We start from the raw sequence: 27841 nt of genomic DNA, 5'->3' as shown, positions 1-27841 counted from the left end.
GCATTGAGTTTTTCCTTTCCAGTCACCTTTCTCACTCACTATGTGTTAACAGACCTCTCTGCATTGAATCATATCTGTTATTAACCTCTGTCTCTCTTCCACAGCATGTCTTTTATCCTGTCTTCCTTCTGTCTCCCCAACCAATCACAGCAGATGGCCCCGCCCCTCCCTGAGCCTGGTTCTGCTGGAGGTTTCTTCCTGTTAAAAGGGAGTTTTTCCTTCCCACTTTCGCCAAAGTGCTTACTCATAGGGGGTCATATGATTTTCTCTGTATCTACTGTACAATATAAAGCACCTTGACGTGACTTTTGTTGTGATTTGGCACTATATAAATAAAATTGAATTGAATTGTCTCAGCTGGTCACCATTCCCACCCAGGTCACGGTCAATGCAGGAGGTCATAGGTCATCATCATGCATTGATCATATATATACACAAATGTTCCTGAGCATTGCTCAAATATTGTTTCTGTTCCAGTTGGTTATAGTGACCATAATGTTGTAGGCTTGACCAAGAAAACGAAACCGTTGAAAACTGCACAAAAGATTATTTTTCACAGATAATACAAAAATTTCAAAGCAGACACGTATATTAATGACGTAAAGGAAATTCATTGGACTGACATCTGCCTTGAGCGTTACCCTGATATGGCATTATCTATGTTTATTGAAAACGTTTGCTACCTGGCTGACAAACATGCCCCCTTAAGAAGATGTACTGTTAAAAAGAACTACACGCCTTGGCTAGATAATGAACTTAAGGCTGCAATGTCAGAAAGGGATATAGCAAAAGTAAAAGCACATAAGTATGTCAGTCCACAAGAGTGGGCAAGATATCACGAGTTAAGAAAAGCTAAGGACATAGCCAATTATTTTGTGAATTATTACAGCAATAAAATAACAAATTTAAAATCTAATATGAGCAGAGGCGATCCCACATCATCACAGCGTCTTATACAGGATGTTATCATGAATAATAAGCAATGCCAATTTAAGTTTGAGGCCGTGAATGTGGAGATGGTAGAGCGCTTATTGATATCACTTCCTGACGATACATCCTCCGGCTCTGATAGCACAGACAGTAAACTGCTCAAAGTTACAGCCAAGTTTGTGTCCCTTCTTATATGTCACATATGTAATAGATCTTTGGCATGCAGCTCATTTCCATTGCAGTGGAAAGAATCAAAAATAATTCTCACACCTAAAAACAAGGATGACGTTTTTAATGGTGTCAATAGCAGACCTATTAGTCTGCTCCCCGTTCTAAGTGAAATTATGGAGAGGATTGTCTATGAACAAATTCAACATTACTTAAGAGAAAATCAGTTACTCGCTCAGTTTCAACATGCTTACAAACCTGGTCATTCCACCAGCTCAGCTCTCATTCATATGACAGATAACTATATAAACCTCTATATGATGGGAACTTGGTCGGGGTGGTATTCTTGGACTTTAGTGCTGCATTTGATAGACAAACTAAAATGTTATGGATTTTCACCAGCTGCTTTGTGCTGGGTGGAAAGTTATTTGTCTGGAAGAAGGCAAAGGGTTTATTATAATGGTTATTTCTCCGAGGGGTGTGAAATGTACTGTGGGGGCAAGGCAGCTGCCTCGGTCCACTTCTCTATTCAGTTTTCACAAAAGATCTGCCTTAAACTTTTATTTTGCTTAATTATATCATTAATTGTTTATATATTGCAGTTAGAGTATATTTTCAAAGGTTTATTTTCATGTTCATATACATGTCATCCTATTCTGGCAGCAATCATGATGCTAGGTGAAGAATGTTATTAGAATGGAGGAAGGAGGATGCTTTGCTGCAGTGAAATAAGAATCTTGCAAAAACACCATAAACATGTCACACATTAGTTTCTCTGCCAGCTTATCTGTCGGCACCAACAAAATTAATAAAAATATATCCCAATTATAATTCCACTCCAGCACTGTGGAGTACAGCGATGTTGGTTCCATTAGACTGAACTGATTAAAAAAAATAAGGCCGGCTCTGCTAATGGGACACTTAAAGCTGTGGTGGAGAGGAGGGAGATAAACTGGTATCCATCATGGATATAATACTGAGCCACTAAATCTCTTCTAATATCTTCTCATGTGTTGTTTGACTATAAATTTTATGTCTGCATCTTCATCCTTTTCCTCCAAATCCCAACCTCACCTCAAGGTGCTTTATATTATAAGGTAAAGACTCTATAATAATACAGAGAAAACCCCAACAACCAGAAAGTCCCTAATGACAAAGTCCTTGGCAACAGAGGGAAGGAAAACTCCCTTTCAACAGCAGAACCAGGCTCAGGAAGGAGACATTTTAGTGTTCATTTCCTTTCTTTTAAGAAATACAGGAGAACGACTACCTTTTAAAAGATTTGTGTCATCAGCTGAAATTACAAGTTACAGTGCTGGACCTCCATGTGAGCCAACAGTCTGCTTCATAAAAAGGATGACCCTGTAAGCGGGCAATACAGTGTTATACCACAACAACAACAGGTATTATTACGACCATCTTCTCCTGGGAAATGACACGGCGGTCCTGCCGTCCCTGCCTGGATCTTCCCCTGCACTTCACCTCGTCTCACCTCTGCTCTGAAATAGGCAGGGAAAGAAAAACTCCTCGCTCCCTAACCTTGGTCTCTTAATATCAGCTAGCAAGTCAAGCCTGTTGTTTCTACTTCTTATCCAAGTCTAGGACCTTCTGTTCAGACTCCCTAACTTTAACTAGTTATGATGTGTAAGCATGTTTACGGCTGCAACATGTCAGTCTCAATAATTCGATTCAATCGTAGCACTGAATTTATGCTTTTGACCTTTATTACACAGAGTGCCAACTCTTAATGAGGACAACTGCAAAGTGTATATAACAATAACAGAAAACGGCTTCATTTAATCACTTTATTCCTAACAAGAGAGCCTGAGATTAATAATAACAATAATAATAATTATAATAATAATAATAAGGTTAAATGCAAAGTGGTACCTTCCCATCGTGTCAAATCTGACGATTTACAACTTAAAACACTCATAAATATTGTGTTTTATATCTGATTGCCTCAAGGCCTTATGACATCCTCCACACTATGCACTTGAACATAAAACTGATGATTACCTCTTCATTGAATTTTGAGTGTTTTAATCAATCTTGTTACAGTGTTCTTGCTTTCCTGGTCAATGTTGACCGGGAACACTAAAGCAAGAGGTAGGAGGTGAACACAGGAGGGTTATATTGAGTGAAAACAGATGAGTGAAGAAGAAACATTCAGTGCATGGGAAGCCCCCACCAGCCTACACAGTTCAACTAAAGAATGACTCAGGGTCATCTGATCCAGCCCTAACTATATATTTTTTGTAATTAAAAAGGAAGACAAGAATGAAAGTGGAGTTTTGAAAAAAGAGGGGTTTAAATGTAATCGATTGAGACATTAGGATTCACGGGGGATAATCTGGAAGTGCTGCTAAGCCTGCACCTGGTCAACTTGTCAGAGAACTGTGTCAGAGCCGTCCCCTCTAGGTTGAGTTAAGGAGTTATTAACTTCTTCTCTACATCACACATGTTGACCAGAGGCTGCAAAGTACAGAGACATGCTTTACTTAAGCAGAAGTACAGACTCTGCGTTCAAAAAAGTTGAAGTACTGAAGCAATTTAAATCTGTAATTTAAAGTATTTCATTGAAGGACAATTTTCTATTTGTATGCAAACATAACTAAACATTATAATGATAATATAATATCATTTTAGTTCATGTGTATATAAATGTTATTTATATATATACGTAAATTCTAATTTACAAGCAGTAAAAGAGAGTTTAACCAAAAATAACCATTTTGTGTTGCATACATTGTACAGGCTGACTTTGACTCCACACCTAAACAGAAAATTAGTACAGGCAACAGTTAAACTGAGATTCAGCAGTGAAGAGGAACCTAAAGGTCTGCTGTAGTGCTTAAACCTGAAGAAAAGAATCACACCTCAGGAGAAAGTCTAACGTGGGCTCCAGTACAGGCTGTGATCACCTGATCTGCTGGTCTTTGTGGATTTACACAGGCAAAATCAACAATATGTAAGCAGATGACATCTTTATACAACAGTAGACAGAAAGTTCAGTGAATCAATGTCAGCATCACCAGCTTAAATGCAAGTGAATAGGGGGGTCATGTGACGTTAATGGCAGACTACACTGTTAGCCTCTGCAGTAATTTCCATAGCTTAGTTCTGCAAAATCAACAGTAAAAAACTCTAAAGGATGTTAGCAGTTTAGTACTGTAATTTGCATGTAATTGCGGGAAAATTCCATGAGAATACATTATTATTACGGTATTATTACTCATGGAAACAGCTGTAAAATACAGCAAATGTAACAATTGGTGATGTTACTGAGATTATACTATTACGCCATCCGGATTTCTGTTGTTTTCTACTGTAGAGTAATTACTTAAATCCTCATTCAGAGTGTATTACTATAAAATGTGATTCACTGTGAAAGCAGTATAACATATAAACTACAATATACAGCATAATTTTTTAACTTAAGGAGTAAGTTGCAGCCACACTAAAATTTAATTCCTTGAACTGAATGGAACCTCATATATTAATAAATGCATTTGTTTATTCAAACAATGTGAAACATTATTACAGCCCACTTTGTATCAAACAGCCAGTCTCACTCTTACCAAAAAGAATATTTAAGTATACTTTAAAAACTAGAAAACAAGCAAGTATATCTTTAGTTTACTTTGTATTTTCTTCCTTTTTTTTTGACCAAATTACATTTAAGCATACTTTAAGTGCAGTTAGAAGTATACAGAAAAGTATAAGTACATTTAGTCTATACTTGTAGTATAGTAGTGCTTGTAATATACTATGTAGTATGTAATTTATTTGAAGTATACCTGAGGTTTACTAAAAAGTACAAAGAAATACCCAGCATGCATTGCAGTGCTTTAACTGTGAAATTAAAACAACTATGAAACAATGATTGATGTTTTAAAACAAGAATCTGTCAAAAATCCTTGTGTAATGTCTTTTGCCTTTTGAACAGAGTAAGTGGGGCAAATCATTAATTAAAAAAATGAAATTGTTCAAACCGTGAGTGAAAAGGGTCAATAGTTAATAAACCTCAACTCTCAAAACACTTTCTCACCTGTTCACAATATGATTCTGGTACTTGAACTATGGGTGCAGTTCTCTACAAATGAAGCCTTTGATAGTTAGATCTGGTATCTGGGGAATGAAGAGATTTGTTACATGTGAAAAATATGTTTCAATTGCATTTAAATTACTGTTTTTTAATCAGAAGTAACTCAAATATAAACTAAAAAGTAAATTAATAGTATACTTGTAAGGTTAGTATTGTGATAGTCGAGTATATTTTAATTATACTCTTGTAGACATTATGACATTATGCTAGTACATTTATAGTGAACAAAAAGTACATCTCAAAGTTAATTTCAAGAATACTGTTATGTACTAAAACGGGGGCCAATATAGTCCCAAGAAGCATTATTAGTATACGTACTAGGTAAGGTTGGGAAATATAATTGAAGTATGCTTATTTTTTGTATGGCCAGCAACAAAAACTAATGGCTACATTTAGAGTAATGTTTAAACATGACTTCATTTAGCAGGATGTTGCTTTTTTCCTCTTCTTATTCTTTCTTATACAGGACCTTCATTTGTTTTGTATAAGGTGGTACTTTAAGACACCTCTGCCTAACGAGTGAACTAACCTAATAATATGCTCTGGTCATCATTTTACACAAGTTAAGGTGTCACATCCATGAAACCTACACCACTAACCAGCATCAGTACTACAACTTCACTCTCAAAATTAATAAATTCTGGGACATCAATTCAATTCAATTCAATTTTATTTATATAGCGCCAAATCACAACATAAGTCGCCTCAAGGCGCTTCATAGATACAGAGAAAAACCCAACAATCATATGACCCCCTATGAGCAGCACTTTGGCAACAGTGGGAAGGAAAAACTCCCTTTTAACAGGAAGAAACCTCCAGCAGAACCAGGCTCAGGGAGGGGCGGGGCCATCTGCTGTGACTGGTTGGGGAAAGAGAAGGAAGACAGGATAAAGACATGCTGTGGAAGAGAGACAGAGGTTAATAACAGATACGATTCAATGCAGAGAGGTCTGTTAATACATAGTGAGCGAGAAAGGTGACTGGAAAGGAAAAACTCAATGCATCATGGGTAGGGATGGGTACCGGTGTCCGGTGCCATGATGGCACCCGTTCTGACATAAACGGTAGTAACCAGACCGAAAAGCAGCGCACATTTCGGTGCTTTATTTCGGTGCTTTTTTTTCCTGAGCTGTGATACACTTTAGATTCTAGCCAATCATTTTACGTTTCCGAGGATAGTAGGCGGGGCCAGGTACGTACGTACGTTCTGTTAAAGCAGAGCTACAGATTAAAAATGCCCAAGGCGAAGCGGTTAAAAGTCTGGCTGTACTTCATAGCAAAATATGCAAACTCAGCAGCAACAAGTGCTTTAAGCTGATACTGTGATACTGTCAAAGGAGGTAACACCTCAAATCCGATGAAACACCTGGCGACACATAGCGTTTTTTTTAAAAGCCCAGAAATGCGCCGTATTTGATAGCTTGCTGCGAGACCTCACACCGAGCACATCTACTGCGGGTGGGTTGCCTGTTATGCAACATCCCCCAAAAACACGAAGAGGAGAGTCCTGGCCCCTAGCCCTGCCAGTGTAGCAGAAATGATGACGGATGATGATGGCAGCAGCAGCCGTTCTTCTCTGCGTGAGTAGGCTAACCACGTTATTACATTAATGCATGTAAGGTGAACTAGCAAACAACATCATAGCTACATGCTGCTGTCTTCTTGTTTGATGGCAGATACTCCCTTCACCCTGGCTAAAAAGGCTAAAATGACCAAAGAAAAAGTGGAAAACAGTTAAACATGAGAGGTTTAGGACAAAGTTTGTGTTTTTTCCATTGTTTAAGCACTGCTTCCAGCCAAGAGTGATACCATATATGCCCCATAGCTGCAGAAAAGGCTAACATTGTTATATTTTTACAAAAAACAGCTGAACATGAGAGGTTTTTGGACCAATTTTGTGTTCTCCATTCTTTAAGCACCGGTTTGAGCACCGTTTGAGCACCGGCACCATTTCAAAAGTACCGATTTGGCACCGGTATCAGATAAAACCTAAACGATACCCATCCCTAATCATGGGAATCCCCCGGCAGCCTACGTCTATTGCAGCATAACTTATGGAGGATTCAGGGTCACCTGGTCCAGCCATAACTATATGCTTTAGCAAAAAGGAAAGTTTGAAGCCTAATCTTGAAAGTAGAGATAGTGTCTGTCTCCTGAATCCAAACTGGAAGCTGGTTCCACAGAAGAGGGGCCTGAAAACTGAAGGCTCTGCCTCCCATTCTACTTTTAAATACTCTAGGAACAACAAGTAGGCCTGCAGAGCGAGAGCAAAGTGCTCTAATAGGGTGATATGGTACTACAAGGTCATTAAGATAAGATGGGGCCTGATTATTTAAGACCTTGTATGTGAGGAGCAGGATTTTGAATTCAATTCTGGATTTAACAGGAAGCCAAAACAGGAGAAATCTGCTCTCTCTTTCTAGTCCCTGTCAGGACTCTTGCTGCAGCATTTTGGATTAGCTGAAGGCTTTTCAGGGAGTTTTTAGGACTTCCTGATAATAATGAATTACAGTAGTCCAGCCTGGAAGTAATAAATGCATGAACTAGTTTTTCAGCGTCACTCTGAGACAGGATATTTCTAATTTTAGAGATGTTGCACACATGGAAGAACGCAGTCTTACATATTTGTTTAATATGTGCATTGAAGGACATGTCCTGGTCAAAAATGACTCCAAGGTTCCTCACAGTGTTACTGGAGGCCAAGGTAATGCCATCCAGAGTAAGAATCTGCTTAGATACCATATTTCTAATCTTTTCAGGGCCGAGTACAATAACCTCAGTTTGATCTGAATGAAGAAGCAGAAAGTTAGTGGCCATCCAGGTCTTTATGTCTTTAAGACATTCCTGCAGTTTAACTCATTGGTGTGTGTTATCTGGCTTCATGGACAGATAGAGCTGGGTGTCATCTGCATAGCAGTGAAAATGTATGCTATGTCTTCTAATGATACTGCCTAAGGGAAGCATGTATAATGTAAACAGAATTGGTCCTAGCACTGAACCCTGTGGAACTCCATAATTAACCTCAGTGTGTGAAGAGGACTCTCCATTTACATGAACAAACTGGAGTCTATTAGATAGATATGATACAAACCACTGCAGCGCAGTACCTGTAATACCTACAGCATGTTCTAATCGCTCTAATAGGATATTATGGTCGACAGTATCGAACGCTGCACTGAGGTCTAGCAGGACAAGCACAGAGATGAGTCCACTGTCAGAGGCCATAAGAAGATCATTTGTAACCTTCACTTAAGCTGTTTCTGTGCTGTGATGAGCTCTGAAACCTGACTGAAACTCTTCAATAAACCATTCCTCTGCAGATGATCTGTTAGCTGTTTGACAACTACTCTTTCAAGGATGTTTGATATGAAAGGAAGGTTGGAGATTGGCCTATAATTAGCTAAGACTGCTGGGTCTAGAGATGCTTTTTGAGTAAAGGTTTAACTACAGCCAGCTTGAAGGCCTGTGGTACATAGCCGATCATTAGAGATAGGTTGATCATATTTAAGATCGAAGAATTAATTAATGGCAGGACTTCTTTGAGCAGTTTTGTAGGAATGGGGTCTAAAAGACACGTTGATGGTTTGGAGGAAGTAATTATTGAAGTTAACTCAGAAAGATCAATTAGAGAAAAAGAGTCTAACTTAACATCAATGGTACTAAGAGTAGCTGTAGATAATATTACATCTGTGGGATGATTGTTGGTAATTTTTTCTCTAATGATAAAAATTTCATTTGTGAAGAAGTTCATGAAGTCATTACTAGTTAACGTTAAAGGGATGGTTGGCTCAAAAGAGCTCTGACTGTTTGTCAGCCTGGCTACAGAGCTGAAGAGAAACCTGGGGTTGTTCTTATTTTCTTCAATCAGTGATGAATAGTAAGATGTTCTGGCTTTGTGGAGGGCTTTCTTATAAAGCAGCATCTGCTTTAGGCTACGTGTTTGAGAATTATACCACGGAGTCAGGTACTTCTGATTAGAGACCTTAGTTTTCACTGGAGCTACAGTATCCAGAGTCGTACGTAGTGAGGAGGTGAAATTATTAACAAGATAATCGACCTCTGTTGGAGCAGCGTTCAGATAGCTGCTCTGCTCTATGTTGGTACAGGGCATTGAAGATGATAACAGTGGGTGGATTATATTCTTAAACTTAGTTACAGCGCTTTCAGAAAGACATCTACTGTGATAAAGTCTACTCTCCACCGCTGTGTAATCAATTATTGTAAATGTAAATGTTATCAGGAAATGATCAGACAGGAGAGGGTTTTCAGGAAACACTGTTAAATGTTCAGTTTCTATGCCATATGTTAAAACAAGATCTAGAGTGTGATTAAAGTGGTGGGTGGGTTCTTTTACATTTTGAGAGAAACCAATTGAGTCTAATAACAGATTAAATGCCATGTTGAGGCTGTCATTTTTAGCATCTACATGGATGTTAAAATCACCCACAATAATGATTTTATCTGAGCTCAGAACTAAATTCTGAGAATTGAGAGAAATCAGACAGAAACTCTGTGTAAGGCCCAGGTGGACGATAGATGATAACAAGTAAGACTGGTTTCTGAGTTTCACAGCTGGGGTGGACGAGGCGAAGCATCAGGCTTTCAAATGAATTAAAAGTCTGTCTTGGTCTTTCATTAATTAATAGGCTTGTGTGAAAAATTGCTGCCACACCGCCCCCTCGGCCTGTGCTTCGAGGTTTCTGGTAGTTAGAATGACTCGGGGGTGTTGATTCATTTAAACTAACATAATCATCCTGCTGCAACCAGGTTTCTGTAAGGCAGAGTAAATCAATTTGTTGATCAATTATTAAGTCATGTACTAACAGAGACTTGGAGGAGAGAGACCTAATATTTAATAATCCACATTTCACTGTTTTACTCTTTGGTTCAGATGTGGATACTGTATTGTTCTTTCTTTGTAATTGTTTATGTTTAAGTTGTTTGTTGTTGGTTTTTAGTTTGTTTTTTGTCTGTTTGGGAGCTGACACAGTCTCTATGGAGATGGGTTTTTGGGGGGGTAGCAGGAGGAGAGAAGCTGCAGAGAGGCGTGTAAGACTGCAACTCTGCTTCCTGGTCCCAACTCTGGATAGTCATATAACATCAGAAACTGTATTTTTAGCGGTGCATTTTGTTGCAGGACAGACGTTTGTTCATGTTCAATATTGCTCGAGGTGGTTAATGCTCCTTTCGCTGGTTGCCAACCACCATTTAATAACAGCAAGAAGAAAATATTGATCTGCTTCTAATCAGTCTGAAGGTAAGTGTGTTTTCCACTTATTCGAGAGAAGTCCGAAATGTGTTCTTATTACTGTTTGTTTTGACTTTCAAGCTACCAGGATATTTTCATTCAAAGACAAAATGTAATAATATCTATGAATGTGGAGACTCAAAAGACTAGTTGGGTAATAGTTGCCGACGGATTTATGAGACTTGATAGAAACTTGGACGTTTGCAACAGGTGAATCGGTGAACTACCGAGGTTGCGCCCAAATGCTTAAAGCTGGTCAGTGTTTTCAGGTGTGCTTGTACTACCTGTACGGTGTGGGGTGCTGACTAAGTCATGTTAAACCCATTAAAGCGTCGAGCTCCAATATCTTTTCATTTTTGTGCACTGCTCTCTTGTCGGCACACATTTTCTGTTTATTGAAGCCTTTTGTGAATAATTTTGATCATGTAAAAACTGAGAATTGGTCCCTATTGACAATACTCTTATTTTTTGCATTGCATATGTCATTTAGGAAAGGTAATTGGTCACTGAACTTTTTGCAAATATGTGTATTTCGGAAATTTATATTGTTCAGTTTGCATGTTAAAAGCCACAAACATGTAGCTAACTATAGGCTTTCTTGTGGAACTGAGAACTGTCCTGCCGCTTTCAGAACATTTTCTAACCTTCATTCACATATGCCTAGGAATCACAGAACAAGAAGGGAGACCACTAAGGAGGAGTTTTATAAGTTCACTGGTGACCTCAGCTGTCAAGTTCCTGGATGTGGGTATGCTGCACAAAACTTCACAACTCTTTGTGCCCCTCTCAGATTTCATATCAAAGATGGGGGGAAAGTATTATGTCCATTTGAAGGTTGCTCTAAATACTTCAGTGTCCGAACATCATTTTCCAGCCATATTTCTTGAAAACATAAGTAGACAGTTCAGCAGTCAAGGCAACAAGAAATTGGGGGATTTGCCATAATACAAGGACAGGACACAGTTAATCTATTAGCAGACAGTTGACTTTGTGTCATTTAAAAATGCAGGCTAAAATGCTCTTGCCAACCAGCACCATACAGAGCATCATGGAGGAATTTCAGGATCTTTGCAGCTGTAACAAAAGTAGACACTGAATCCAGGGTTGGGAAGGTTACTTTTAAAATGTATTCCATTACAGAATACAGAATACATGCCCCAAAATGTATTCTGTAACGTATTCCGTTACATTACTCAATGACAGTAACGTATTCTGAATACTTTGGATTACTTAATATATTATCATGCTTTTTACAACAACGTGAATGTACTATTGCTGTGTGATTTATTACTATTACTGAAGGTCCGCGTCTCCGAACTGTAGTAAAGGGACCTCTGACTAATACGGCGGGGTCCCTGTCAGCTCGTAGCCGAAAAATAGCTTTACTTTGTTGTGTGGGTCAACTTTTCTTGCGAGAGACAAAGAGAGCCGTTGAAAGTCTGCTCCAACGGAACTTATTGTTTCCGGAGGAAAACACGAACACGGTGTACAGTCGAGTCTTAATAGCTTACTTACAACTGGGCTCGTCAGGCACTCTTCTTGGCTGCAGTGGTTATTATTATATTTACATGCTTCCAGCTCCCGTTTTTCCTCGATGACAACTCGTACCTTTCCACTCCCCTTTTTCTCCCTCCTCGCGCTCACAGACACATAACGTGTATGGCAGTCCATTCTCCCTGCAACACGGACTACACTGCCCATGATGCTACATTCTTTAGAGCTATGCTTGTAGCATTCTTCCTGTTAGCTTAGCACAACAACAACAACAACGAAAAGGCGCTCTGTCACCCAGGAAACCCACAGTCGCAGAGAGAGAGAGAGCGTCGCTGTCACGGCTGGCGGCGTGAGCCGTGTGGTGTAGGAGGAAAAGGACCCAAAATGCAGGCAGTTGACTGGTGATGAGAATGAAGTTTTATTTGCAGAAGTGGAGCGACTGAACAGGTAGTGAGACAAGACGAATGACTGAAAAAACCTAGACTGGGAAAACTAAATAACAAACCTAAGCATGAAACGGGGAGCGGAGAATGCAGAGAGACGTAGTTACACCGAGAAACACAGACGATCCGACGATGAACAGAAGCCAACACACACTATAAATACACACTAGGTAATGAGGAGATGACATGCAGGGGTGGACACAGCTGATACTAATGGACATGATGAGAGGCAGACCTACAAAGTAAAACCGGAAACACCCAGACTGTTTTGCAACAAAAACACAGGGACCTGAACGGAGCACAGAGGGGAGACACAGGTAGGGATAATAAACACGACAACCAACCCAAAGAATTAATACAGAATCAGAATAAACACCAAACACAAGATGAACCCAAAAAGAAACACAAAACGCTGGGTCAACGACCCAGGATCATGACAGTACCCCCCCCCCCCCCCCCCCCTCAAGGGCGGGCCCCAGACTGCCCAACAGAAGCACAAAAAACGGCCAAAAACAGAAAACAACCCAACCAGGGCGGGCGGCGGGGGACCAGGAAGGAGGGACAGAGCCCAGAAAGACCCAGAAGGTCAAGTTCAGGGGGCCGACCCGGAGGCCGACAGCGCAGGAGGCCAAAACAGTTCGGTTCTGGGGGCCGACCGTGTGGACGGCAACTGCGGCGACGGGCAAACAGTTCCGGGGGCCGGCCACGCGGAAGGCAGTGGCGGCGACAGAGCAGATCCTGGGGCCGGCCACGCGGAAGGCAGTGGCGGCGTTCAGGGGGTGCTCAGGAGGGCGTCCACGGTGGCGGAGATGCCCAACAAGCGGCCCGGCAGATGACAGACGATGAGGAGGCGGTAGTAGGGGACCTGAAGGCTGCGTGGCCCCTGCAGCCCCAGGCGAAGCGGAGGCTGGACCAGACGAGGCGGAAGCGGAGGCTGGACCAGGCGAGGCTGATGAGGATGATGAGGATGCGGAGGCTGGACCTGATGAGGATGATGAGGATGCGGAGGCTGGACCAGGCGAGGCTGAAGCAGAAGCTGGACCAGGCGAGGCTGAAGCAGAAGCAGAAGCTGGACCAGGCGAGGCTGAAGCAGAAGCAGAAGCTGGACCAGGCGAGGCAGCAGCTGATGAGGAGGCTGAAGCTGGACCAGGCGAAGCAGCTGATGAGGATACTGAAGCAGAAGCCGGACCAGGCGATGCTGATGAGGGTGCTGGAGCCGGACCAGGCGATGCTGATGAGGGTGCTGGAGCCGGACCAGGCGATGCTGCTGAGGGTGCTGGAGCCGGACCAGGCGATGCTGATGAGGGTGCTGGAGACACGGAGGCTGGACCAGACGAGGATGAAGCGGAGGCTGGACCAGACGAGGATGAAGCGGAGGCTGGACCAGACGAGGATGAAGCAGTGGCTGGACCAGACGAGGATGAAGCAGTGGCTGGACCAGGCGAAGCGGATGAAGCCAAAGCAGACGCTGGACCAGGCGAGGAGGATGCTGAAGCAGATGCCGGACCAGGCGAAGCTGATGACACTGATGAGGAGGCCGGACCAGGCGGAGCTGATGAAGCTGAAGCTGGACCAGGCGACGGCGAAGCTGATGAAGCTGAAGCTGGACCAGGCGACGGTGTGGGTGAAGACAGGGAGGCTGGACCAGGCGACGGTGTGGGTGAAGACAGAGAGGCTGGACCAGGCGACGGTGTGGGTGAAGACAGAGAGGCTGCAGCAGGCGACGGCGTGGAAGCCGGAGACTGTAGCGCTGCAGGCGTGGAAGAAGCTGCTGCTGCCCGCGATGTGGATGAAGCTGCAGCTGGCGAGGATGATGAGGCTGCAGCTGGCGGCTGGACGGGCTCCTCAGGCCCTCCAGCTGACGAGGCAGGACGCTGGACGGGCCCCTCGGGCCCCCCAGCTGACGAGTCTTGGGGCTGGACGGGCTCCTCGGGCCCCCCAGCTGACGAGGCAGGACGCTGGACGGGCTCCTCCGGCCCCCCAGAAAAAACAGTCTCAGAACCAGTGGGCACTGGAGCCCCTGGCACACACAGAACAGAACCAGCAGGTGCGGAGACCTCTGGCAGAGACGGAACAGAACCAGCAGGCCCACGGGCCTCTGGCAGGAACGCAACAGAACCAGCAGGCACACGGGCCTCTGGCAGGAGCGCAACAGAACCAGCAGGCACACGGGCCTCTGGCAGGAGCGCAACAGAACCAGCAGGCACACGGGCCTCTGGCAAACATAAAGCAGACTGCAGCTGCACTGAGCAGTGACTCAGCTCAGGCAGCGACAGTCCGGTGCAGTCCTCAGCTGGCTTCTTAACCTCCAGGGGTCCAGAGTCAGCTGGGGGCCGAAACCCAGCCTCTGGGGAGGCCCTGGAGTGTGTCTCAGTCTCAGAACTGGCCAGCTCTTGAGGAATGTTTCCATTGTTATTGGGTTTGTCTCTCTGCTTAGAGTAAGAAGTTGTTGAACTGTCCGTTATGGGTTGGCTTGCATGTACAGGAGGAGTAGGTGAAGGTGATGGCTGAACAGGTGGTGGAACTAATAGCTGACCTGCAACCTGAGCTGGTAACTGAGCTAAGGGCAAGTGAGCAGCTGATGCTGGAGACTGAGCTAACGGCTGTGCTAACAGTGGGAAAGGCGACTGCTCCTGAACGACCTGCCCTGGCTCCTTAACCTCCAGGGGTCCAGAATCAGCTGAGGAAGGTGGCTCAGCTTCTGGGGAGGCCCCGGAGGGGGTCGCAGTCCCTTGAAAAACAGGGCTAGCATCTCCAATCCTGGAGTCAGTATTAACCGTACCCTTTAAAGCATCCCTGGATTCAGAGGGTGCATGAAGAGAGCCCCTTAAATCCCTGGGACTGGAAAAAAAGGTCTCTGAAACCACAGTCTTTAATTTTGCCGCTTCAGCATTAACTGAGACAGTGATATCTGATCCTGAGCCCATAGAAACTTTGGATTCAGTCTCTGGGGTAACACTTTGCAGTTCGGAGAAAGCAGAAAGACAGTCTTTACCACTCACCACAGCTGGCTGTGTCATAATCTCAGAGTCCAGCTGAGGAGAGGAGCGCTGGCGGCGCATACGCCGTTTCTTGCGGGAGGAGGAGGCGGAGAAGACGACAGAGGAGGCTAGTGGTGATGGGGAAAAGGAAGCTGGCTCCTCATCGTCTGACCACATAGCCGCGAGGAAAGAGGCAGGTGTGTAGTGATCAGAGCGGGACGCGGAGGCTGAAGAATTCCTTGGCACCGGCACGGAAACAGCTCTCCGCGGTAAAGTCTGCTGCTGCGTTGCAGAGATCTCCATCGGCTGCGACTGCAGCGAGGCCTTCCGGGAATCGACGCGCTCTGACCGCTCCCGAGCCCGCCACGCCTCCTGGCCTCGGCTTAATTCTCCCATGAAATCTCCATAGCAGGAAAGCTTCGACGATCGCCTTAATAGCGTTTAGTCCAACAGAAATTGTCCGTGGGTCCGTGGCGCGGGTTATTCGGCTCATCAGACACTGTACGCGGAGAATATCTTCCTCACGGGCGGAGCCTGCGGGGTCCATAGTATGGTCGGATCGTGCTGTCACGGCTGGCGGCGTGAGCCGTGTGGTGTAGGAGGAAAAGGACCCAAAATGCAGGCAGTTGACTGGTGATGAGAATGAAGTTTTATTTGCAGAAGTGGAGCGACTGAACAGGTAGTGAGACAAGACGAATGACTGAAAAAACCTAGACTGGGAAAACTAAATAACAAACCTAAGCATGAAACGGGGAGCGGAGAATGCAGAGAGACGTAGTTACACCGAGAAACACAGACGATCCGACGATGAACAGAAGCCAACACACACTATAAATACACACTAGGTAATGAGGAGATGACATGCAGGGGTGGACACAGCTGATACTAATGGACATGATGAGAGGCAGACCTACAAAGTAAAACCGGAAACACCCAGACTGTTTTGCAACAAAAACACAGGGACCTGAACGGAGCACAGAGGGGAGACACAGGTAGGGATAATAAACACGACAACCAACCCAAAGAATTATTACAGAATCAGAATAAACACCAAACACAAGATGAACCCAAAAAGAAACACAAAACGCTGGGTCAACGACCCAGGATCATGACAGTCGCCCTGTAACCATGGCAACCGTAACGCTGCCGCCTGGAACAACAGAACGTAGCTGTCAAACAAAACCAAACAGTCCTGACCCACGACAAAATGAAACAGGAAAGTACCGCAGGAATTGTGACAAACTGTAAAATATACAGTATTTTACGATGTATTTTTCAACTACAGTTTGTAGTTCTTTTGCAGTCCTGGGATTGCTTTTCATCTTCAGACAAGGTCCCCAAAACTGCCTTTCTGTTAGTACTCAATCCTAATTGCAGGGTTCATCTTTTAGTGAGGACATATTTGTTGAAATAGCCATATAAAGTTGCTTTTCCAATGATCTCTCTCTCTCTTTTTTTTTTAGATGGCAGACCAAAGAATTTGAATGACACGATTACTCTGGAGCTTGGGAAAGATTTCCACTCCAACTGTCGCATACAGTCACAAGAGGAGACAGAGGTCATCGAGAGGACAGAAGTATGGTTAGAATTGTTGTGGAGGCCATGCAAGTTAACTGCAGAAACCCTAAACGTGCGTCTTGTGAAGAGGTTGCTAAGATCATTGTAAACAGATACCCTCAAACATCTGCAGATTTTACTGAAAAGGGAGAAAGACTGGGTTGTGGACATTATTCACTACTAAGAAGCATTAAATCTAGAGTTGAACATGTTAATCGAGATAATACAACACATAGACTTCGTCAAACAAAGAGAACCAGGAATGAGGAAGACTGCAGTCCCAACAGTAATGCAAACTCACATAAAAAAGTTAGATACCTTGTTGATAGCTATGGTTGTATAAATTGGCAGCCAGTTGAACTTCCTGAGGGGGAAACGCCAGCTTCTTTAGAGGAAAAGAAACACATCCTGTTAACAATTTTTAATTCAGAAGGACCTGGAGTTGTGGAGAGAGCTGATGTGGATGACTTCATGTGCCTCACATATATTTCTCAGCGGCAGCTTATCAACAGTAGCTGAAATTCAGGAGCAGTGGCCTGTCTTGTTTACTCAGAAAAGGTCTTTTTCGAACCACTTTTACAAACTCACAGGCATTGATATCAGTGAGCGCTTAGGTCAGGCCCTCATAACCAAAGGCAGAAGGATTGTTAACTATTTCTCCACCCAGAAGCTCAAATGGAAGCTTGGTATAAGGACACTCATCCAGCAGATAGAAAGTGAGGGAGTTTTGACCAACAACAAGGTTGGCACAGCAGCCATACTTCTCATGATGAAGTATTACAAGGAAGATGAAGACTCCCTCTTTGTCTTAGCAGATGTAAGCTTCTTTCATACAGCTCTATGATTAATGCTGTTGCTTGCTGTCCTGTTATATTTTTTTATTTGTTACATAAAATGTCCTGGTCCTTTATCTGGCAGGAAACTTCTACCAGGATGTCCCTTGAAGCAGAGAGCAACCTGCCCATCACCCCAAGGCTGATTATGCTTGGTAAGAAGTCATTCATGAAATAGAGCTGATTAGACCATATTAGAATTTCTGTTTGGCACAGGAGCTTTTCATGGACACAGGTATCCAGTCTCTGTTTTGTTAGCTCAAATTTCCTTTATAAACCAAGGTTGTTGGACAAGTGTCTCAGTGAATCCAGCAAAGTAACAATATCAAATTTCACATTACATATTACTGATCAACATGGTAGTCTAGCTACACCAACAGCAGAAATACTGAAGTCAATTCTGTAAAGTTTAACAGCAGCACAAACTATAAACTCCAAAATAACCATACAGTTGATTCATCTCCGGTAATTTAACTGGGCTGACTCTTTGTTAGGTGTGTTTAATGTGCAGAATAATTCCCAATTATGTACAATTATAATATGTTAAAATGGACTTGTGTACATAAGGCCATTAATAATCAGTGTTGGTCAAGTTACTTGAAAAAAGTAATCAGTAACTAATTACCGATTACTTCCCCAAAAAAGTAAGCCCGTTACTTTACTCATTACTTATTTTCAAAGTAATTAATTACTTAGTTACTTTTTAAAAACACGATTTACAACCTGGAAGAAATTTGTTTAACATTTAAACTTATTTTCTACACATTCCAGCACATAAAATAAATATATATTTTTGTGTTTACACTCAGTCTTTCAAATAGATGCAAGTAAAACACAGCAGAAAATAAATAACATCAAAGACTAGCGGTCCTGTTGCTCTATTTTTACCTGTAAAGCAGGAGTGGGGCAGGCGGAGGGTTACCCTGGTGCAGGTGTGCAGCGGTCAGTGGAAGAATCCACAAGTTTCTCTGTGAGTTTCCCATTACGTCGTAGCTACTCGGTGCTTGCTTGGAAGTTTAGGGTTTTTTCGGTGTAAAAAGAAGTTTTCTTCCCACGCACAACGGACACTAATGTTTTTGTCAGTTTTTATGGAATCAAATTCAGAGTAAGGTCAGTGCTTCCACGCTTTAAACACTGCACGCTCATACTCTCTCCCGCACTCGATATTTGATCCATTGTTGATCTGCACACAGCTGTTGTCACGAACGTCGCACTCGCTTACGTCACTGTCATGAGACATTCTCGCAAAATCACAGTTTTAGTAACGTAGTAACGCAGCATTCCTACGGGAAAGTAATGGTAATCTAATTATAGTTTTTGCAATAGTAATCCCTTACTTTACTCGTTACCTGAAAAAAGTAATCAGATTACAGTAACGCGTTACTGCCCATCTCTGTTAATAATTAACTGTATACTTTGCTTTATGACTATCTAGACAGTGTGAAGAAGTGAAGTATTGAAATTATTTTATGTTGCATAATGACAACATGTTGCCCTATACATTTAAGGACAAAGTTCAATGACCGCCACCTGCTGGATGGTGAGTGCAGAGGGGCGTGTAATTGTTGAGCTGGACAAAGAGAACACCTTTGCTGATGCGATGTCAGTCTTCTTTGGTTCATTCTATGTATTGAACCTTAAATACCAGGAGTCAGCGGGTGCAAGGTTTTTTGTAAGGATAAACCCTGAAGAGGGAACAAAATGTACCTCCAAGGTTGGGACAAGCAGAAATACTGGGACCGCTGTGAAGCGATTAACCCTCATGTCACAACTTTCCTCCAGCGGCTTACTGAATTTGAGTGGAGATCTTCAAATTAGATAACTGTTTTTGCCATTTTTAGTGAATTTCTTGTATAATTTAAGTAACCAAGTGTTGTTACCTGTGTTTCTGTCACAGTCTGACGAGGGCAGACTGTAGGGGTTGACAAAAGGACCCAAAACGCAGACTCCAAGGAACAGGGAACAGAACTTGAAATGTTAACAAAAAGTTTAATATGACTGGTAAAAAAGGTACAAACAAAGGGCAAGGCAAACTGAAGCAAAATTAACACACTGGGGCGGCTTGGCTTGTGGCTGGCGGTGATGTGGACGAGACCTGTTGGGCAGCTTGGCTGGCGGCGACATGGGCATGGACGAGACCTGTCGGGCGGCTTGGCTGGCGGTCGATGGCGGCGTGGGCCTGCACGAAGGCCCTCGGGTGGCTTGGCTGGTGGTCGATGGCGTAGACAAGACCTCTCAGATGGCTTGGCAGGTGGTCGACGGTAGTGTGGATGTGATATTTGAGGACTTCTCCGCCGCAGTCCTGAAGAAACGCCAGGGATTCTAACAGGGAGATGGGTATCCCCTTCGCGATGATGTACCCGACTAGCCACAGTATCAAGCTGAATGGTCAGGAAAAATCTTTTAGATCCCCCAAAGCGGGCTCAGCTTACCTGGATAAAGTGCCTCAAGTTGCGGGGTCACGCTCACCCTCAGTGGCCCCAGCGGACTGTTGATCTGCGCTTTAATCCCATACGTGTCATGTGTCGGCTGTATGCAGGTGGGAATGGTGGGCCCAAAGTGCAGACTCACGGCAGGCAAAAACTGCATTCAAAACTCAGCTTTTATTGCTGGATGGCGAAACATAACAAAACCACAAAAACACAAAATAAAATTACACAGGCAGAACACACAGCGTGGGATGATTGTAGATGGCGACACAGACCAATGAAAACACAGGGCTTAAATACACAGAGGGAGCAATCAGGGAATGAGAGAAAGGAGGGAAGCACAGCAAAGACAAATCAGGCCTAACGAGCCAGGGAAAGCAAAACCAGACACATTAACATAAGACATGGACCATCAAAGTAAAACAGGAAACATAACACAGAGAAGCAGACCAAAACAAAATAGGTGTTCATTTGCATGACGCACAAACAGACACAACTGAAAGGTACAAATGTGTTGTGCAAGAAACGAAATCAAACGTGCTGCAGATGTGTGTCACAGGTTGATCTGGCTGTAGGCTGTGGCACTTGGCCAGAGGTGGCGCTGGTTGACTCGAGTCCATGTTAGTGCACACAAAGTAAACTGCTCGCTTTAGTTGTGAAGCAAAAACGCTGAAACCGGAGAAATAAACCGTGCGAGGGGAACGATAACGACGACAAGAGTCTCCCGATCGTTTACTCTTGCTGTCCTGTGAACAACATCGGCGTGGTGTTAATTGTTTGCTGTTTTCGCGATCGCGTCGCGCATGAGGATATCACCAGGTAAACTCGCCACATTTTAAACATTTTGTTGTTCAACAGCATCAAGACTGACGGAGTGTGTTTGAGATAACCTCACAAGTGTCACAGGTGACACATTTGCCGTTTTTTTTTGCTGGTTTGTCGGTAGGAGCTACTGAAACGCAAGATTGCCACACATCTGTTCGACCAACGCCAGTTGATCTAAACGCCAGTTGATCTGGAACACCTGCAGGTCTGCAGGTGGCCGCAGCGAGCGGCTCGATGCAGCGCCGTTTGGCCAAGATGATCTACCGCGTTCACCTGGACGGAAACGACAGGCGGGATTCGTCTCAGGTGTTTCTGATGCTGCAGCGACACTTTCTAATGAACGTGCTTGGGATTAACCACACATTTCAGCTGCCGTTCGCTCACCTTCGCTTCATGTTTCACCAGAACCTCAATGACATCGTTGTGGGCTTTCTCTGACGCCACGTGGAGCGGGGTCTGCAGGCTGAGGGAAACGGTGACATCACAAAAAGATCACGAACTGTGTGACATCACAAACATCACTTAAACAGGAAGTAAAACGCTCTGACACCTCGGGACTCACTCTTTAGTCTTCTCGTTGACGTTGTCACCCTTCCTCAGCAGAACTTCACATACTTGCTTCCTCTTTGGGTACCGAGAGGCAGACGCACAATGCTGAGAGCGCACACACACACACGCTTGTTTTTAACACTGAAAATTGTCAATCCATTAAAATCTGCGTGAGTAACTCGGGGCGCTGCCTCACCAGCGCCGTCTCCTGAGTGTGCGGGTGTTTGAAGCTGATGGTCTCCACGCTCAGATGCTTCTTCACTTGAACCATGTCGGCGTCCCTCGCCGCCTGCAGCAGGCTGTGACCTCTGAACTCATCTGAGAAAACAGAAAATCCTCGATGTGCACGCTAATCTGCTAATGACTGTTTGACTTATTTTCTTACAAACAGGGAAACAGGACGTACAGGCGAGCCGCTCCTTCAGCTGTGCGGTTGGAGCGAGGTCGATGGAGCTTTTATTGTAACAGTTCAGGAAGGTGGGGTCGGCGCCGTAGCTCAGCAGCAGAGAGCACACCTGTGCAAACATACGAGGGCCACCTGAGTAAGAACGGGGGAGGAGGGACTATTTCTACAGCAGAAAGTAGTTCCGGTGCCCATGATGCTGTGCTCTGTGTGACTGTTCAGAGTTACTGTGTCAAACATAAGGCCTGAGGGCCAGAATCAACCCGGCAAAGACTCCAATCTGGCCTACTGGACATTTTTGGAAAAGTTAAAAGACGACACAGATTATGGACTTTAACTTGATTTTCATAGCTTGTCCTGCTGATAAAGACAGAGCCATAGTATAAAGTAAACGCAGAGTTATAAAGTAATAGACAATTAAATGTGCAGTAGAAATATATGTTTCTATTTTGTGTTGACTTTTAAAGGCCTACAAACAAAAGCCTACAAACAACATAATTTCACATCCACATTTTATATACAGACTGTGTTCAAAGTGGGGTTGATCACATGTTTGATCACATGAAAGAAGCTGAGTGGTCACATTGTATTTATGACCACATGTTTTTATTCATGTAGGAGCATCATCTGTTTTGGAGGTGGCTGCTCTGGGTCAACCTTTCAGTTTAGGGATGCTCTATGATGCACGGAGAGGGAAACTCATCCCAGGTAAAATGTGATTTGTTGTTCAAGCAATCAGCCGTATGGCCAGCAAAAACCCACACTAATTTGTTTCTTAAATGACCTATCTACTTATAGGGTAAGTAGATGCATCAAAGAAATATTTATCATAGCAGCAATGAAATATTAATGACCATTTAATGAAAATACTGTATGAAGAAAATAATAGTTTAAATGAAAAGGGTGAGTAACAAAAGGAGCAAAAAAACCCTTTAAAGAACAGACAACCTTAAGATTAATTCATTTGGAAATCTCTGAAAGAACAGAATAGATTCTGTCTCAAAAAAACCATTAACAGAATAAAAACTTTGAAGCATGTTTTTTGCAGAGTAAAAACCATGAGATTTCTAACTCTCTAGAGCTTTATGAGTGTTACAGTTTCACTAAAACTGTTTTGAAATTAAGTTTTACATTTTTTAGTACATTTCAAATACAATTTTAATCTATTTCGTTTCTAAACTTTCTAAAGAATTTTTTTTTCCATTTTGTGGATTTCGTGTCTTAAAGGTGTCACACTGTGGAATAATAAAACTCTGCAGAAGAAGTCAGTGGAGCATAATCAGCACAGCAGTGAATTTCACATCAATTTAACGGATTCCATTGAAAAAAAGTCGGCACTGCTGGATGTTAATGGTTCTCTGAAGGCCAGTTTCCTGGGTGGGCTCATTGAAGTTGAAGGATCAGCCAAGTATCTGAATGATAGGAAGAAATCACATCATCAGTGTCGAGTCACACTTCATTACAAAGCTACCACTAAATTCAAACAGCTGATGTTGACTCCTGATGAAACCAAAAACTCTCAAGAAGCAAAAAATGTGAAACGTTTGGCGACACATGTAGTCACAGGAATCCTTTATGGAGCAAATGCTTTCTTTGTGTTTGACAGTGAGAAGCTAGATGATAGCAGCATTCAGGTAATCCAGGATAGCATACAAGCTATCCTAATAAAAAAGATCACCTCATTTAATGTTGAGGGGAAAGTTGACATCAAGCTGAGTGATGAAGAAAAAGCTGTGACTGATAAATTCACCTGCAAGTTCTATGGAGACTTCATCCTTGAAAGCAACCCTGCAACATTTGAAGATGCAGTGAAGACCTACATCCAACTTCCAAAACTACTGGGAGAAAACAGAGAAAACTGTGTTCCACTGAAGGTCACACTGATGCCTCTGAAGAAATTCCATCCAAAAGCTGCTTACATGATAAGCAATGGATTTATTAGTAAGGCTGAAGATACCTTACAGGAGCTTCATAACCTTGACATAAGATGCAATGATCTGCTGGAGGACAGAGTGGTGAGAAGCTTTCCACAGATACAAGAAAAGTTGAGCAGATTCAAGAAGCTCTGTGAGTATTTCAGATCTTCACTCCAGGAAACAATGGCTGAGAAACTTCCCTCCATCAGGGCAGGTGAGGAAGATGAGCAGGAATTAGTGAAAGTGTTTTATGACAGAGACAAGTCACCGTTCAGTCAGGAGAGATTAACCAAGTGGATCAAAGATGAAGAGAGAGAAGTCACCATCATCAGGTACTTTGTAGACATGATGGAGGGAACAAAGATCATCTCAGATCAGTCTGAGCTGGACAGAGAGGTGTTTAAACCAGGAGTAGAGGAAGTTCTCTGCTTTGTTTTCACCTCCCTGAAATCCATTGACCCATATCTGCAGAACATGTCTGACTACTTGGAGAAAAAGAAACTGGAAGGTACTGATGGTAACACTCCACCTACCCAGGACCAATGGTACCGCTCAGATGAAGCGATAAAGCAGATGACAGAAAAGGCCGAAGTTGTCCATGACCTTGCCAAAGCTCTGAAGAACAACAACAGTTTCCGTTTCCTAGTAGCAGCCATTTCAAATGATAATTACAAGGGAGGAAGTATCTACCACTACAGGAAGAACTTCCTGATCACTGAGAATTTCTCAGGGCGTATATCAATGATGTGGAAAATGAAATGGATAGGAGAGATCTGATGTGGTGTAAGTACTTACAAAATAATATTCTTCCAGGTTCATAGTGTAAAATTTTTAACATGAAATTGCTGATTATTTTAATATATAGGGTCACATTTTTCTCAGGTGGCTGCTAAAACAGTAATTATGTACAGAAAAATATTTCAAGTCAGACTGGTTTCTGCTATTGATATTGTCCATAAACTGTCCTTAAATATATGCCTTTTTAAAATAATTAAAATCTTAACTTCTTAAAATATCTTAAACTTCTCTCATTTCTGTGAAATTTGTCTTTGAGTAAAAACCTTTTCATGCATGTCGAAAGAGTTTTCAGGGGTTCCAAAATCAAACTGTAAAAACCAATCTACTTGATGCAGAAAAATAATGTACGTCAAGAACAATTAATCTGACAGAGTTATAAAGAGCAAAAGTAAGGAAAAGTATTCCTAAGTAATAAAGTTGGTAAAGTTTTAAAATAACTCCAACTGAATGAGACATGAAGCAACTCCAGGTGAGGGACAAGTTCCAGCTCCAAGTGGAGGAGTTTAAGTATCTAATTCAATTCAAGGTTCAAGGTTCAAGGTTCTTTATTTGTCACATGCATAGTTATACAAGTATAACACACAGTGAAATGTAGCCTGACACGCTCCTCGACATGTGCAAAAATTGGGGGGGGGGGGGGGGGGGGGGGGGGGGTGTAGAGGAAGAACATTATATATATATATATATATATATATACACTGGGTGAATGTGCAGTAGTAGCAGCAAGCAGGTGAATTCTGTACATTAATATGAATAGACATCTGACTATTTTACAGGATAGACAATATAAACATATTTTAAATTAAAGGAATTGAAATGTACATTGTGCCTTGGTTTAGTGTCTGGAAGAGTCCTGACTCAGTCAATTATAGATGATGTGAGAGGGCGGGTGTGTGTGTTTAGGGCCCGGATGGCTTGGGGATAGAAGCTCCTCTTGAGTCTCTCTGTCCTTGCCCGGAAGATGCGGAACCTTCTACCAGATTGCAGAAGTTGGAACAGTTTGTTGCCAGGATGGGACGGGTCCTTCAGTATCTGCGCTGCTCTAGTCCGGCATCTCCTGGTGTAGGTGTCCTGAAGCGGGGGGAGAGCAATCGTGCAGCAGCGTTCTGCTGTACGGATCACTCTCTGGAGAGCTTTTTGGTCCTTCACACAGCTGTTCCCGAACCATGATGTCATGTTCTGTGTGAGGATGCTCTCCACAGCGCCTGTATAGAAAATCCTGAGGATCTTTGGAGAGACCCTGAACTTCCTCAGTTGTCGTAGGTGGTACAGGCGCTGCCTAGCCTTTTTGGTCTGGACCTGAATGTGGGCAGCCCATGTCAGGTCTGAGGAGATGTGGACACCAAGATACTTAATGGGCTTGTAGTCTCTGTGCTGACCCCTTCTGAAGTCCACCACCAGCTCCTTGGTCTTGCTGACGTTCAGCTGGAGGTGGTTGTCCTGGCAACACGATGCCAGATTCTTCACTTCATCCATGTAGGCCGCCTCATCGTTGTTGGAGATGGCACCCAACACCACTGTGTCGTCAGCAAACTTCACAATGGTGTTGGAGCCGTGGGTGGCCACACAGTCTGAAGTGTAGAGGGAGTAGAGCAGTGGCGAGAGGACACATCCCTGAGGTGCTCCTGTGTTGATGGTGATGCTGTTGGAGAAGCACCTGCCCACCCTCACCACCTGAGTTCTGCCAGTGAGGAAGTCCAACACCCATGCACACAGACGGCTGTTAAGTCCCAGATCCCTCAGCTTTGTGAACAGTCTGCAGGGCACTATTGTGTTAAACGCTGAACTGTAATCAACAAACAGCATTCGCACATAGTTACCCTGTTTCTTGTCCACGTGGCTGAGAGTGGTGTGTAGGACGTGGGCGATGGCATCCTCTGTGGATCTGTTGGATCTGTAGGCGAACTGCAGCGGATCTGTGGTGTCTGGGATGGCGGAGGAGATGATGTTCTTCAGCAGCCTCTCAAACACCTTCATTACTACCGAGGTCAGTGCAACTGGCCGGTAATCGTTCAGGGATGAGGGTTTGCTGTTCTTGGGCACAGGGATGATGGTGGATCTTTTGAAGCATGTGGGGACCACAGACTTCGCCAGGGACTCGTTGAAGATGTAAGTGAACACACCTGCTAGCTGGTCAGCACAGCAGCGCAGCAGACGCCGTCTGGCCCCGCTGCTTTCCTTGTGTTCACTCTCCTCAATGCTGCTCGGACGTCATGCTCCGCGATGCTGGTCACTGGTTTCTCGCTGATGACGTCACTGTCCTCGGTAGTCAGGCGGTAGATAGCATTAGCCGCCTGGCTAACCTCGAAACGGGCGTAGAACCGATTCAGCTCGTTGGTGAATGCAGAGTCGGCGTTGATCGGCGCAGTGTCCCTGGCTTTGTAGTCCGTAATGGTGCGTAGTCCGTGCCACATACTCCGTGTGTCGCCCTGGTGGAAGCGGGACTCCACACGTTCCCGGTACCTGCGTTTGGCATCTCTCACCGCGCGCCGCACGCCGTATGAGGCCGCTTTGTAGGCGCTCATATCGCCAGTGGCGAGACCCGCGTTGTAGGAGGCGCCAATCTATCTGTCCATCCACGGTTTCTGGTTTGGGAATGTGGTGACTCTCGCAGTGGGGATAATCTCCTCCGCTAGCATATTGACGAAGCATACTGCTACTTCCGTAAACGCGTTGATGTCGACTGCGCATGCTCTGAACATGTCCCAGTCTACGTCGTTGAGTGCGTCCTGTAGCGTAGCTTCTGATTGGGCAGTCCACCGTTTTACTTCCTTCGTGGTCACGTCTTCCCTCCGTATGCTTTGTTTATACTGGGGAATGAGGAAGATGGCGTTGTGGTCAGACTTCCCAAAAGCCGGGTGTGAGACAGCTTTGTAGCCCTGCTTGTATGGCGTGTAGCAGTGATCCAGGACTCTCAGGACGTCCGGGAGTATGTGGCTGCATGTCCTGTGTGCACCCGAAATAAGACGTCCAACTCCCCTCCATCGGGACTCCTCAGACCACTGCCTGTCCCCAGCCGGCCGTGGTCGCACGTCGCTCTGGACTTCATCACTGGCCTCCCTCCGTCCTCTGGTAAAACTGTTATACTCACCATCATTGACCGTTTTTCTAAGGCTGCCCATTTTGTTGCCCTTACCAAACTTCCCACCGCTCTAGAGA

At 43.8% G+C, this 27841-nt stretch overlaps 1 protein-coding gene across 1 annotated transcript in view; it reads left to right on the top strand.

The window, feature by feature from the left end:
- Positions 1-14885, top strand: part of LOC309706280 (uncharacterized protein) — a gene marked incomplete at both ends in the record, with an annotated part of 68109 nt that extends 53224 nt beyond the window's left edge. Inside the window, 2 exons of the mRNA XM_082532648.1 lie at positions 13697-14195; positions 14829-14885. Of these exons, the coding sequence (XP_082388774.1) occupies positions 13697-14195; positions 14829-14885 (556 nt within the window). The remainder of the gene's footprint in view (positions 1-13696; positions 14196-14828) is intronic.
- Positions 14886-27841: the final 12956 nt, after the last annotated feature.

Source organism: Aulonocara stuartgranti (assembly GCF_965226115.1).
Source record: "Aulonocara stuartgranti genome assembly, chromosome: 5".
Classification (NCBI taxonomy): domain Eukaryota; kingdom Metazoa; phylum Chordata; class Actinopteri; order Cichliformes; family Cichlidae; genus Aulonocara; species Aulonocara stuartgranti.
The sequence above is the reverse complement of the archived record's forward strand: the minus strand, read 5'-3'. Positions and strand labels throughout refer to the sequence as shown.